Source organism: Myotis brandtii, unplaced genomic scaffold (assembly GCF_000412655.1).
Source record: "Myotis brandtii unplaced genomic scaffold, ASM41265v1 scaffold8, whole genome shotgun sequence".
Lineage (NCBI taxonomy): Eukaryota > Metazoa > Chordata > Mammalia > Chiroptera > Vespertilionidae > Myotis > Myotis brandtii.
In genome coordinates, this window is record NW_005371219.1 from 155,143 (window position 1) to 166,993 (window position 11,851).

The window sequence follows — 11,851 nt, forward strand, 5'->3', positions numbered from 1 at the left end:
GAGGCCCCCCCCCCCCCCCCCCCCCCCCAGTGCACAAATTTTTGTGCACCGGGCCTCTAGTAAGGCTATAAAAATCAAATGTTAAGAAAATGCTGATTCATCCTTTGGAAAGCTCTACACTGAGTTAGTATAGTTTGTTTTTGGCAGTCTTGCTGCTTCAGATGAGACTTGAGATGTTTACCAATATGCTAAAAATGCAGCATCATTGCAATTTCTCTGACCTCAGCATCCAGAAGTGGTTTTTCAGTTCATGCCCACTTTATACTGTTTTCCCAATAAGTTGAGTTCATTTAGAGTATGTCATTAGCTGTTAAGGAGAGGTTTGGCCCAAATCCATTTTACTTTGACTTAGTACCTCACTTATTTTTGACGCCTTGGTGATTCTGTTAATTAATGCTAATTTTTTAGTGTTATATTTTTCCATTAGAACTTGAAAAAGGCTCCGAGCTTATCCTAATGATTTCATACTGTCCATGGAATTTACTGCGTCTGAATTTGAACTTTTTAAAAATCAATGAAACTTAATTCAAAACTGAGAAGTTGTTTTGCAATTTTTAAAAATGACTGGAATGTCTTTAAAATAAGTTCTGTGATAATGAAATGTACTCCTTAGTAGTATGCATATACCACTTAGGACTACTGACTTCTATATTTAATAAGTCTTGCTAAAGAGGGTGCTATTCAACAATGATTTCTGCACTTAGGCATGATCCAAATTATAATGTTTCATTATTCTACTCATCTGCCAAATGACTGTCATCTTATACAACCCTGATTTTCCTCTTTATACTTCTTTGTTTTCCTCTGTACATAGCTTATTCATATTTGTAGTTAACAGTTAAAAATATAATGTTAGGAGTATTTGCTAAGGAATTAGATAGTACTGCCCATCCTAAATTACAAGTTGAACAAAAAAATTGGGGGAAGATTTAAAATCAGTGCGGTTTTGTTTCTTTTTTGTAGTTCTTTTGGGTGTTTTGCTTAAAGTGCTAAGTAATGAGAAATTTTGGCCGTTAGTTTAATTGGCATCATTGTAATTCCCCCTCCCCTTTATTTTTTTTGTGTGTGTATGTTTAGTGAAGGGAGTTTTTTGAGTTGAAGTAGTGAAACAATCAATTTAACAATCTACTTGGCTGTCCGACTGTGATGGTTAGCATTTTTTTAAGTGTAGATTTTTCTGTACCTTAGCCTTATTGCTCCTTGTGATTTGCATTGATGAGAAAGAAAAGTCATATGTCAATATTTTTGAAGTTCAATCGTGAATAGGTGCCAGCATTTATGATAAGAATATACAGTTTGAAATATGAACAGGGATATAGACTAAGACACATGCATTTATATGGAGATACACAAACTCAAGTAAAAGATAGACTAAATTTTGCTCTATATAATGGCTATATTTGTTCTTAATCAAGGAATAAAATGGAGGAAAATTGAAAATATTCCCAACCTTGGTTGGCAAAATAGAATTCAAGAAAAAATCATTAGATGCCAGCTTACACACAGGAGTTTTAGGGTTTTTGTAGAGAGTTACATGGACAGACTTACCACAGGGTAGTTTTTCTGATTCAGCAACACTTTTTAAATATTTTATTCATTCATTTGTATTAGTTTGTGGGAAATAAGTCGAGAACTAATTACTTATCATTATCTAAATAAATTTCATTACCATCTCACTGTTACATAATGGCAGCATAGTGGAGGGAAGTCTAATTTCCAGTGTTCACATGCCCACTTATGTGTGTAGTTTAATTCTAAAACATTTTCACAATGACTCACCTTCATTAATTTTCCAAAAATGTGCCATTTCTGTATAAGAATGAACTAACTTTTTTTCAAATATTAAATTTGGGCCTTATATCAGAAACTCAAATTTAATTCCAGCCCCTGCTGTAACTTTTTGGGAGGCAGGTTGGTATTGTTTATTTGTTGATTGGTGATTTTGCTTTGTTCTCCCATTTCCTAAATATATTTAGCTAAAAAGTGTATCATGTGGAATTGGACTTGCACTTTTGAATTATGTTTTTCCCAAGCAGGAGGAGTTCATGTTGAATCCCAAATATAAATAAGCTAGAAGAACATTATGCCAATGAAAGAAGCCAGTCATTAAAAAACCCACATATTGTATGATTCCATTTATAAGAAATATCCAGAATGTGCAAATCCATAGAAAGAAAAAGTAGATTAGTAGTTGCCAAGGGGCTGAGAGGAGGAGACAGTACGTGAGAGGGAATGACTGCTAATGAGTGTAGGTTTTCTTTCAGGGTGATGAGAATGTTCCGGAATTCCATAGTGATGATATTTACACAGTTATGTGAATATACTAAAAAAACACTGTATTGTACACTGCCTTGGCTGAGCCAGACTGGCAAAGCCGCCTGGTACAGTGCGCATGTGGTCTTTTCTTCCCCACTTCCCCCACTCATGAGTTAGTTGAAAACCTGGATATGGCTTGAAAAACACTGGCCTAAGAGATGAAAACTTTTATGCTGCCAATGGAGATGGCCCAAGTAAAAGCTGGAGCCCATTACTTTATTATTTCCCTGTATATTAACAATATGTTAAGATCAGACATAGACATAAATTGGGTCATAAACGCTTATGCATGGGGCCTTATTTTTGCATTTCTATCATGAAAAGCTTTTTTTCCTTTATTTTATTTTATTTTTTTTTACCAAAACATTCAGGGTAAATATATTCATAAACTTAATGATCTGCAGTTGTCTTAACCATTGTAAAAGACCTAAATGCCCTTCAGGGTAGGTGAAATATCCTCCCAGGCTTTCTCCTCTAAAAACTCTTTACTTCCAACTATATTCTGCTTATTTCTCCTGTCCTGTCCCACCTGGTTAAATCTTAATACCATCATTTCTTATAGCAACCCTTTTTTCTTTACAGAGAGCTTTGCATTTCTTTTCATAATGGCTTCTTTTCTACACTTATTCACATTTAGGATCTATATCCAGAGAGTGACAGGTTATTACATAGTTTATTCTCAGAATTACTCAGGAAGAGATTTGACATTGTGGATCTGATGGTAAGGCCTAGTGATACTGCAGACTGTCCTCGCTATACTTTTCTTTTCAATAAAGTGAAAATTGATGAATTTTAGATTAGGAATAACCTGGGCTTATTCAAGTTTTCTCCCTGCTCTGTAAACCTAGAGAGTCAAAAGTCCCCTTAACAGTTTACTAGAAGTAGACATATTTCGGTAGAATAGGAGCAGATAGGAAGTAATACAACTACATTAGTGTTGACCCAGAATTTAGTTGTTTTAATAAATAATTATATATTTTTAAGCTTCTGCTTGCAAAATAGTTTTGGTAGTGTCACAGTATGAATCCTGGAAATGCTTGTCATGAAGGAAACGATAGACTGGAGAGGGTGCAAGGAAAGGGAGGGAGGCAGCAGGTAGGGCAATGTATTTAGCACTCCGTTTGTTATTATAGAAAAGTTCTCTGGTTCTGTTTTGTAAAGAGATTAGAGTGAGGTCTAACCTAGTTATAGACTGAACAGCCAATCAGGAGTCAGACAGCCAAGGCTGTAATTTAGTTCTGTGCAGATAATGTAAACATTTTAAATACATCTTCAGAAGGACTGAATGAAGTTGATGTCTGTATGACGTATTGTAAATAAAAACTAGAATTGGTGGTAGAGTGTCAAATACTGAATAAAAATTTATTTCGTGTCAAAGTTATTTATGTTCGTATGGTTGGGAAAGGACAAAGAAACTTTGGATAGGAAACATAGGATAGTACTTTTTACAATACAGAGTAGAAGTATGATGCTGCTCTTGGTCTCTTATCACTGCTGTCTCCTTTTTCCGACTACAGTATATACTAGCGTGTGGGCAGTCAGTATAGGCTACATAGCTCAACCTCATTTCTGCACCTTAGTTAAAACCATATAATATCCATCATACTTCATCATCCCTAAATGTTTAATAATAAACTGCAACTTTTTTACAGATGGGAATCAGGCAATAAAATTCCCAAAACTAATCTTACTTTTTTGGCCCAATTTGTAAAATATTGGGCAAATAGCTAGCTATGTTTTATTTTCAATAAAAAATTTAAAAAATTATAAACTAATTGCTGGGTATATTTAATGATGAGTCCTGATTACTATGTGTTTTCATAACATTGTGTGTTATTCCAAAAAATACATAAAGCTACTGAAACTATTGTCATTTAATTGCATTAATTTACATCTGGTCTATTTATTGTAGAAAGTTATCTTCTTCCATTTTAATGAGAGAAGTGTAATTTTTTCAACCTCATAGACAACATCTGGGGAAGATGTTCGCGACTTCACAAAGGTGCTGAAGAATAAGTTCAGATCAAAGAAATACTTCGCCAAACATCCTCGGCTTGGCTACCTGCCTGTTCAGACCGTTCTTGAAGGTGACAACTTAGAGACGTAAGTTTAATTTTAATATATATACTTATATCTGATAGTGTCATTTATTATGTCATTGACACAAAAGAAATTGTTTGATACCAAAAACTGTTTGTGTTTTGGTAAACTGTTCCATTTTAAAGGAGGTAAATTAAACTTAGAATCAATCTTTACAACATAAATTTTTACTGTTTGCTTTTGACAGTGTCACAGCTAAAATTTTGGGTTTCATTGTGCACTTGTTCCTATACTTTACAAATATGTGTGAATGTGTTAATCTTTGCATTGGTTATCTCTTTTCCTCTTCAAAACACTTAAAGCAAATTAAAATATTGTATATTCTTTAATTATTTTATTTATTTTCCCTTTTCCCTTTTTGGGGAATGTTTTACTATTTCTTATAGTACGTTTCACACTTATTTTATATACTTTTAATATAAATTTATTAATACTTATCTTGCTTCAGATACCTACCTATACTAAAATCTCATCAAAATCTAACATTACATTTCTAATTTCTTTTGTCTTGAACATGACAGCAAAATGAAATAGCTTTGTAGAGTACATGATATAGCCCTAGCTGGTTTGGCTCAGTGGATAGAGCATCAGCCTGCGGACTGAAGGGTCCCAGGTGTGATTCCAGTCAAGGGCCCAGGTTGCAGACTTGATCCCGAGTAGGGGGCATGCAGGAGGCAGATCAATGATTCTCTCTCATCATTGATGTTTCTATCTCTCTCTCCCTCTCCTTTCCTCTTTGAAATCAATAAAAACATATTTTAAAAATAAACATATAGTGCATGAGATAGACACAATTTCTTTAAATTTTATAATTTGTGTATACAAGCATAAATGAAATAAAGTTTCAAGGTAACAAAATTACTATTGGATTTTAAAGCAAAGAAAAATTATAACTTATAGCTTGAAATCAAAAGAAGAATTTTGAAAATGAGCCAGAACAAATGTAAGAAGTAATTTTAAATTACTAAATAATTATATATAAAGATCAAAAATAGATATGATTTAAATCTTTGAATCTTTAGAATATCAGCTTAAATATACCTGTCAAAGCAAATATTTTCATGTGTGCTTGAATCTTGGGGAAAATTAACCTTAATTGCTAATTATCACCAGGGTTCCTACTCGTAAGGAATAGTGAGGTTCTTGTTACAGAAAGATGCCCTCTCAAATGACTATACAACAAGCTCAGAAGTGTGAAGTGGGGAGTTCTTTACATTATACAGTAGAGAAGTATTAAAAGTGTTCCAGGTACAATTTTTGTGAACTCAAACTTTCTTTACCTTCAAAACTCATAGAGACATAATCTGAGAACAGTAATGGTCCAGTGTATTATGACACTGCATGTCTCAAAGATGTCAAAATAGAGGGATAGACTGTTTAGTCTGAATATTTTTCCATATAAAGCTCTATACATACATTTATGTGCAAATGTATTTTTTAAAATTTGTGAAACTGCTAAGAAGTAGAAAAAAGACCACAGCCAAAGCATAATGGACGTCTTTATGCTGCTGTAGGTAATATTATGGGTGTACATATAGAAAGAAATATAATGCAGCTGTATATATAAATAGCTCAAAAAGTGTCATGTACACATTTAAAGCATATGAAAAAATCAAACTTTTTGATACCTTTGCTTGATATCAAACTGTGTACAATTAATATACATGCCTCCAAGTCATTTTTTCCACACTACTTTAGGACAAATTTTAATAAAAGCAATTATAGTTCAAGGAGAGATGTTCAAATACTTAAATCCATGGAAAAGGTAGATTTTGGTCCTCTCTTTGTTTTGTGGATATATTTTGTCCTTTTTCTCATCAGGTTGTCTGACAATACATTCTTATTTATTTCAGTATCTAACATATAGTGTAACTGGCCTGAACACTTCAGGTTAAAGACAAAATTTTACTACTCTTAGCATCAGATCTAACTAACCTGTGGAGTAGCTGCTTGAAGCATAGAATTATGACAGTGCTTTTTTTATGAGATAATTGATAGGTTTGAACTGGTGATGTGCTTTTCACTCTTTTGATATGTTATTGGCATTTTGTGCCTCAAGTATCTATATACTTCCTGTGAGTCGTGCAGACGAATAGATCTTTTATAGTCCTTTTAAGCAGTTTTGATAATTTGCCTTTCAGTGTCAAAATAATCATTGGCATCCATCATTCTATTCTGAGTGACTCGGTTAAAGTAAAAAAAAGAACAGAAAAGCTTGCCAATAATTTTGTGCTAGGATTTTTGGCTGTAACTCTGAAAATGTTTCATTTCATCTAACATAAATTTACCAGCATTTTCAGTGAGCAGAAAACAAGAGAAAGAAAAGGCGTATAAGATTAAATCAGATGTCACAAGATGCATTTTGAAAAAGATTTATGAGCTACTGTTTAGAGTGGGTAGATTTTTTTTTTTCAAATCCTGAAACGTGTTCTTGTACTTGCTGTAGTTCATTTTTCTGCTGAGCCCTCTCTAGTACAAGGCCACTTAATCTTCTGTTCTAACAATTTATGTGAGTGGGTAGTAAAAAAGTTTGATTTCGTTTATTCTCCTATTTGTGGGAGGAGAACATTGGAGAAAAACCAGCGAAGTGGTAAATGTGTGGAAGTTATTTATGAAGCTGATTAGAATTTTCTTCTACATTCTCTTTTATCACCGCAAAATGTAATCTTATCCCCTATCCAGTAATTATACTTGCATGTGTGGAGGGGACTTATGGAAAAAAGGAGTTATTACTAAAAGAAGGTAAATAAACCCATGCTTAGGTATTTAGTTAATTTTATAACTTTGCAAGATTTCTCAAAACATCAATCAAAATAAATGAGTAGAGCTTGATTAAAAAGTTACAATTGAATAAAAACCCGAGAAACAAGTTAAAATAGTGCCCAAAATAATTTGAGAATTGTGAGAGAATTATTGGGTAAAAAGTTAGGTTGGGTTTCCTACATTTTAAAGAATGAATGTAGACACCTGTCCCTGATATTGGCTAAGGTGGAATAGATAAATTGCACGGGTTATTAAATTCTTACTGTAGCAAGAAGCAAGTCATAGGAAGTGTAATTATGGTTGTGGGAGCACTGGCCTTGAAGAAGTGACAGCTACACTGAGACCTGAGTGATGGAAGGGCCAAACATTCAGTGTTTGGTGTGGGAGGAGGAAAGGGAGAGTTTCCAGGCAAGGGAAACATTTTCAAAGGCCCGGAGTCAAGATTGTTTTCGAAACTGGGATGGGAAGCTGGGAATAGTGGCAAGAAATGAGAGTGGAGAAAGAAGCAGGAACCAGAAAATGAAGGGCCTTGTAAGCCATGCCAGGGTTTTTGGAGTTTATCCTGAGAGCAGTCAGGAGCCATTGAAGGTTTATATGTTAGAGGAGGACGGGACCCCTCTTACCCTGCTCTGGGACCAATGGACTTAACAAAGCAAAAGACTGGAAGCAGAAGTAGTCTGTTCAGAATTAAATGCACTAAAAGAGCCACAAAGTTATTCAAAGAAAATCTGGGTTATATTTCATATACTGGTAAGTATGTTTAGTAGAGTCGGATTCCTTGCATATTAGTGTGTGATTAATCAGACCAACCTGTTCAGCCACTGCTCTGGAAGCAGGGGGAGCTTTAGTAAATCTAGGCTAACACACAGATCGATCTTATTTTTAACCCCCTTTAATCATAGATTCTAACTACGCACTGAGAATATTGCCTTTTTTTCTTCTTCCAGAGTTAAATGAGAAAGCTTATCACTTAAGGGTGTGTGTGTTTTTCCTACCAATCAAAATACTTTGAAGTCAATGAAGCATTAAGTTTCATTTTTTTAATCTTTATTTCTTTTCTTAGAAAATCTCTCAACATATAAAAAAACACACATTCTTTTGAGAAACTCTTCTGTTCTGCTCTCTGCCTCTGCCATTCTTATCTTAGTTCAATGAACCACTTTTGTGCACACTGAATTAACTTCACAAGAACCAGCCAAGCAGTTTTACAAAGCCTTTCCAAGTTCAATTAAGATTTTTTTTAAAAATATGTATCATTCTGTGTTTAAAGTTCACAGTAAATGTTGTGATGCCCTTGAATTCTAGAAATGATCTCTCAAGCAGTTACAGCTTTTTGGAACGCGTAGAGCAGTCCATTCACCTGACATTTAACATCCCTAGTTCCGAGTTAATGAAACGTAGTGATGTAAAAAGGCAATCGAATAGTACAGTATTGTTTCATTGTTCTTGTATCTGTTTTATGCATGGATAATTAAGTCTACTTACAGTATAGATCATCTGACAAACACAGCCTGGATAAATGCCTGTTTTTGAAAGTAGGTCCAAAAAGTCTTAGTTTTTTATCCCAATAAGATGACCTTCCATCCCTTTTTGGTCTTTGCTATTTAGACATCAACTTGTGCCTCCCAATAGGAGATAAGATCATTAACTTTTTCTTAAGCATGTATGAAAGGTAAAGGAGAATCAAGTAGAACTGAAATAATTTCAACTTCCCATCTTTGTTTCAGTCAGCACTGGCTTTTCTAGGAGACTTTATTGAATTAAATAGAGAAGTGATTTTCTTTATTTCAGACTTTTAAATATCCACATTCACCAGTAGTACCTCCCCTCTCTCACAAAAAAAAAGTTAGGGTTTGAGCTAGTTTTTAATTAGCATCAGTTGTTTTCAAAACGTAGTTCATGGAGACTTGGGGATTTCTAGGCAGCGCTGTGAGGTTGGAGGGGACCCCCGAGGCCAGGAGTAATAGTGAATGATCTCACTCCAGACTCAAGCTCTGCTTCAAGCAGAACAAGTTTGTTTATCAGTTTTATAGATTGGACTTCTGGATAAAATTTTATATGAAGAAAATATATCATGATCTAAAAAAGTTATTTTCACTTTTATTGACAATGTGAAATTTTTGGTGGGATGTGAGGGAACTATCTGGGTTACAGAGATATCGACTTTACATCTTTTTAAAATGTATCTGTGACGTTCAGATACTTGGTGTATGCTTGGATTTGAATGTTTACATTTAAATTTGGACACAGAATCAGAAAAGTCTTATTTTATTGCAACTCTGCCATCAATACGTATAATATAGTCTTTGGTATTTAACTTTACCTTTCTGATCAACTTGGTCAGAAAGGTAAACAAAAATGTGATTGCACCTTTCCTCAGTATATTATGGAATATTATCTTTAAAATTTGTTTATAAGTTTGGGCTATTTTGGAGCATCCGGTCTCTTTTTTCCAATAAGAATATTTAAAGATGTGTTTGCTGTCCTGTAACAAACACCTGTAAATGTCTGTGAAAAGGCCCCACAGGCTCTTAAATATCAGCATCTTCTCTAGAATTAACAATGACTTCTGTGACTTGATTTCTCAATAGTGAAACCTAACATAGCTGAGGAAGATAATTGAGAATGTTCCCCACCCTCACCTCCCAGAGCTTTTGTCTTAACTTGCTTTAAAGTGTTTGTTCTGTGACTTTTGTCTCCCTCTCCCCTCTCTGCAGTCCTATCACACTCATCAGTATGTGGCCAGAGCATTATGAGTGAGTATTTACGGCTCCATATGCGGAGGAGGATGTTCTGATCAGTTTTGTTAGCATGGGGGTGATTACTAAACTCTCATTCTAAAATAATAGTTCTGCCTCCTGGGTAACAATCCTAGTGGTTTCTTTGCATGGCAAATTTATTATTTAACTAAGCTAACATTTCTAATAGGAACATCTATCAATATGTGGGTATAAAACTGTTTATTTGCATCTTCCTTTATAGCCCTTCACAGTCTCCTCAGCTGTTTCATGATGATACCCATTCAAGAATAGAGCAGTATGCCACACGGTAAGAAACTTTTGATAGCAGCCCTCTGCTACACTGCCTCCCAGAATGGATCTATGTCTGTATTAATCCAATACCTTTAATGTGCCTGACTTAAGGAATATTGTTTTGTAGGAGCCATGATTCTATTATATTTGTAATCCAGGCTCTCATCTTCCAAGTTGTAATTTGCACTTTACCAAATACCTGCTACACATTCTATAAAGAGTAACTCAGTAGCATATGATTATTGAGCTCATGAGAATTCAAACACTGCACAAGCAGGATTTAGACAATGTAACCCAGAGTCATTGAATGAAAGTGGGGATTGAAAGTGTTCTCAGGAGATGGTGCATGTATGAGTTACAATATGTAATTAATATATGCTAATGTTTTATTCCAGGGGTTTATTTTAAAGTCCCCCCAAAATATAAAGAATAGACTGATCTTGATGGTATGCAGAAACTTTCAGAAAACAGGTATACTAGGTGTCTACAGTGCTAGTAACTAGCTATGCCTAAAAAGGTTAATTCAAGCATCATAAAAATAGTAATATTTGAACTGGGTCTTAGCCAAATAGAATTTCTGGGAAAAGCCAGGATTGAACTAATGGAAAAACATTCTCAAAAGCATTGAGCTGGGAAAGAACATGGCTTGTTCGAAGAACTGCAAGTAGAGAAAGGGTCAAGAATGAGAGTGGATGGACAGAAGCTGAGGTCCAATAATGTAGGGCCCACTTGCTAAGGGAGTTGGATGATGTCCTGAGGTAACGAGGAGTCATGGAGAATCTTGAAACGTGAACGGAACATAGATTTGTGTGAGAATGAAGATGGACTTGAGGGTCTGGGAGGTTAAGTAGGAGTAGAAGACTGTAGAACATGCTATAAGATAAAGGCCTATAGGCCTTAAGTCAGTGGTGATAGAAATGTAACTCAACATTAGATGTTTTAATCTCACAATCTTGTTAGGATATTTGGACCTTTCTGTATTTTGACTTTATAACAGTTTAAAAATGACTGGGATTATATCTCCAGTGGACTATGCCCATGTGGTTACCTTGCCTAACCTCCTTATTTTCATTTTTCAGACTGGCCCAAATGGAAAGGAGCAATGGGTCTTTCCTCACCGATAGCAGCTCTACCACAGGAAGTGTGTAAGTAAATCATGAAATCAGTGCTGCCCGGGTAGGCTAGTTCTTGTACTATGGCTGGCGGAAATCATCTTCACTGATCGAGGCTCTGGATTTTAATCCCAATCAAAATTGATGTGTGGTTACAAATATGTCTGCATAGATTTTATACTTTCAAGCCATCGTGGTATAAATTGGATATATTTATTTACTTTCATATAAATTAATGAATTAATGAAAAAATCCTGCCTTTGGCAGCTAATCTTCTTCTGGAAAAACAGATTGTTTTATTAATTAATGCAGGTGCAGATAGTCATTCCACTTGTATGCTATTTCTTGTTAATTTAACAAATGTAATTCCACAGAATCTGTGCCCATCTGTACAATCATCATCCTTCTGCTCACATATCCTCCATAATCCCTGCCATTTAACAACTATGGCTCACATGCACTTGGACATACGTATACTCCCCACCATTCATTGAAAAGTGTTACCTTTTCTGCCAATATTTGATTAGC

At 34.8% G+C, this 11,851-nt stretch overlaps 1 protein-coding gene across 1 annotated transcript in view; it reads left to right on the forward strand.

Moving 5' to 3' along the window:
* LOC102259189 (utrophin) overlaps window positions 1-4,423 on the forward strand; it is a 124,731-nt gene extending 120,308 nt beyond the window's left edge. The window contains exon 15 of the mRNA XM_005883699.2: window positions 4,283-4,423. Coding sequence (XP_005883761.1) covers window positions 4,283-4,423 — 141 coding nt within the window. The remainder of the gene's footprint in view (window positions 1-4,282) is intronic.
* Window positions 4,424-11,851: the final 7,428 nt, after the last annotated feature.